Here is a 2,219-nt window from a genome sequence, read left to right on the forward strand (position 1 = left end):
AAATTTTAGAACCAATTTCGTTCATGCATCACCAACACGGACATCAGATTGATATTTCCGCTTTATTTACTCTGTGCATCAAAAGAGTCCTGTCTTGCGTGCGCGCATCATTTTCGTTCGAGATTTGACGGCGAGCGGACCGCTTGCACGTCTGGAAGCGGTATTAGTCACAACGGTTTGGTGGCGTCGGCGGAGGAAAAAATGGCTTGAAGGCGTATATGGCGGTCGTGGAAGCAGCAGCAGCAGCGCGTCATTTAAGGTTGAGATTTCCTGGAGCATGTGGGGAAGGACAGTGCAAAACGCACCCCTGGGACAAAATGGATTCACTCATAAATTCACTCATATAATCTGTTGTAGGACATTTATGAACGAATATTACCATAACAATTCGTTACTAGTTATCTGTTGGGGCGAGTTTCTGGCTTGAATAAAACCATCTTGACAGCAGTCTTCATGATGAACAGCTTCAAAGCTATAATTTATTGCTTATTAGCTCATAATTCTAAACGGTAATACAAACAAACTTACATTCTAGTGTACCATTCAAGCTGCCCAGAAATCTCCCTCACATCTTCTCACTGTTTCACTTACAACTAAACACTTCTGAAGCAGTTTCAGTGGCGCACGATTTCACTGTTGCCAGATTCACTAAAAATTCTCATTCTAACATTCTCCCTCCCGTGAAACTGGTAACTAGCTGATTAATTATACGACTAATAAATTTACATCATCTAACTAATATGTGTTAATATCATGTTTGCTCCAGGAGTAATAAACCATACACCTCCCGGATCGAAGATTTTTGATTCAACAAAATTTTGAATCTCATAATTTAACAGACATAGTTTTAATTCTCCCACTGCATCATTTTCGTACCACTTGCCGTGCACAGAGCACTCTTTACCAACGCGCGCCGCCTCGTATACAGTTGCATGTGGTTTACGACACACTTGTTGCCATAGCGTCGATTCATTCATTCGCACTATACTTATCCCGGTACAAACAATAGATAAATCAGCAAAATTTTCGGGTGCAGTAGAAACGTTTGCGTTCTGATGGAATACGGTCTCTACAAGCTTGACATCATAAGTAACACATCGAGGGGCTGGAATTTCTTCTGTTGTTTGAAGTTCGGAATGGTGATGTTGGAAAATGTTTTCTTCTAAATCGGCTGTGCTATTAATGACATCCTGCGGTATCACTTTACCGATTGCAAGAAGCTGTTTACTTTCCGTCCGTTTGCAGCCACCTTTTTCGTTGTACCGCTTTATTAACGCTTCCTTTTTGGCACTAAAATCACAATCAATTTTCTTTACCGATGCCAAATAATCCTCATTTAATTTCGCCAATCGTCGTTCGAAATCCTGTTTGATTCTCGCCGTTTCCTCTTGCTGTTTTATTCGCCATGACTTGTAATGCTCTTCAAGCAGTTGCAGCTTGCTTTTCATATCGTCCATGGCGAATCGTTTCAAGATGAGCTCTAGAATCTTTGAAGAATGTTGGGGCGAGTTTCTGGCTTGAATAAAACCATCTTGACAGCAGTCTTCATGATGAACAGCTTCAAAGCTATAATTTATTGCTTATTAGTTCATAATTCTAAACGGTAATACAAACAAACTTACATTCTAGTGTACCATTCAAGCTGCCCAGAAATCTCCCTCACATCTTCTCACTGTTTCATTTACAACTAAACACTTCTGAAGCAGTTTCAATGGCGCACGATTTCACTGTTGCCAGATTCACTAAAAATTCTCATTCTAACATATCTATTATTGAGCTCCATTGAGCTTCCATCCAAGGAGCAAAATCCTTTCATATTCACTCAAGTTTAATGATTTGCGATTCTTCCTTCCTCATCCGTAAGATTGTAATCCAATCCATTAAGAAAAAACAAACAACCATGCGTTCACCATTATTTTACATGCAATTGAACCATTTTACACCACCATTCGAGCGTTGTGCCCCAGGTCCATTTTTTAAAACAATTTTAAATGCCTTAGCAAGTCAAGAAAACCTTATTGTTTTGAATAGGAAATCATTGTAAAATGTAACTGGTTTAGTCAATTTTGTATCTACGCGTTGAAATGGTTCGGTATTCTTGTTTGTATTGGTAAAAAAAGTTTAATAAAAGTTTGAGGGGTGCATTTTGGACCGTTCTCCCTACCAACCGGCGTTTGTGGCAAAGAATCATCAGATTGCAGTCGAGAGGTACAATTCAA

The 2,219-nt window shown here is 39.5% G+C and overlaps 1 protein-coding gene across 1 annotated transcript; it reads right to left on the reverse strand.

The window, feature by feature from the left end:
- Positions 1–409: 409 nt before the first annotated feature.
- LOC134223553 (uncharacterized) lies at positions 410–1,667 on the reverse strand. The gene is made up of 2 exons (XM_062702728.1): positions 1,623–1,667; positions 410–1,566 (listed from the first exon to the last, which is right to left on the reverse strand). Exon 2 carries the CDS (start codon positions 1,455–1,457, stop codon positions 732–734), a length of 726 nt encoding a protein of 241 aa, XP_062558712.1. The 5' UTR covers positions 1,458–1,566; positions 1,623–1,667; the 3' UTR covers positions 410–731.
- Positions 1,668–2,219: the final 552 nt, after the last annotated feature.

This window comes from Armigeres subalbatus, chromosome 3, assembly GCF_024139115.2.
Source record: "Armigeres subalbatus isolate Guangzhou_Male chromosome 3, GZ_Asu_2, whole genome shotgun sequence".
In the NCBI taxonomy this organism is placed as follows: domain Eukaryota; kingdom Metazoa; phylum Arthropoda; class Insecta; order Diptera; family Culicidae; genus Armigeres; species Armigeres subalbatus.

Coding starts and splice junctions, on each gene's coding strand:
- LOC134223553 (XM_062702728.1), bottom strand. CDS start 1,457: ATGGACGATATGAAAAGCAAGCTGCAACTGCTTGAAGAGCATTACAAG.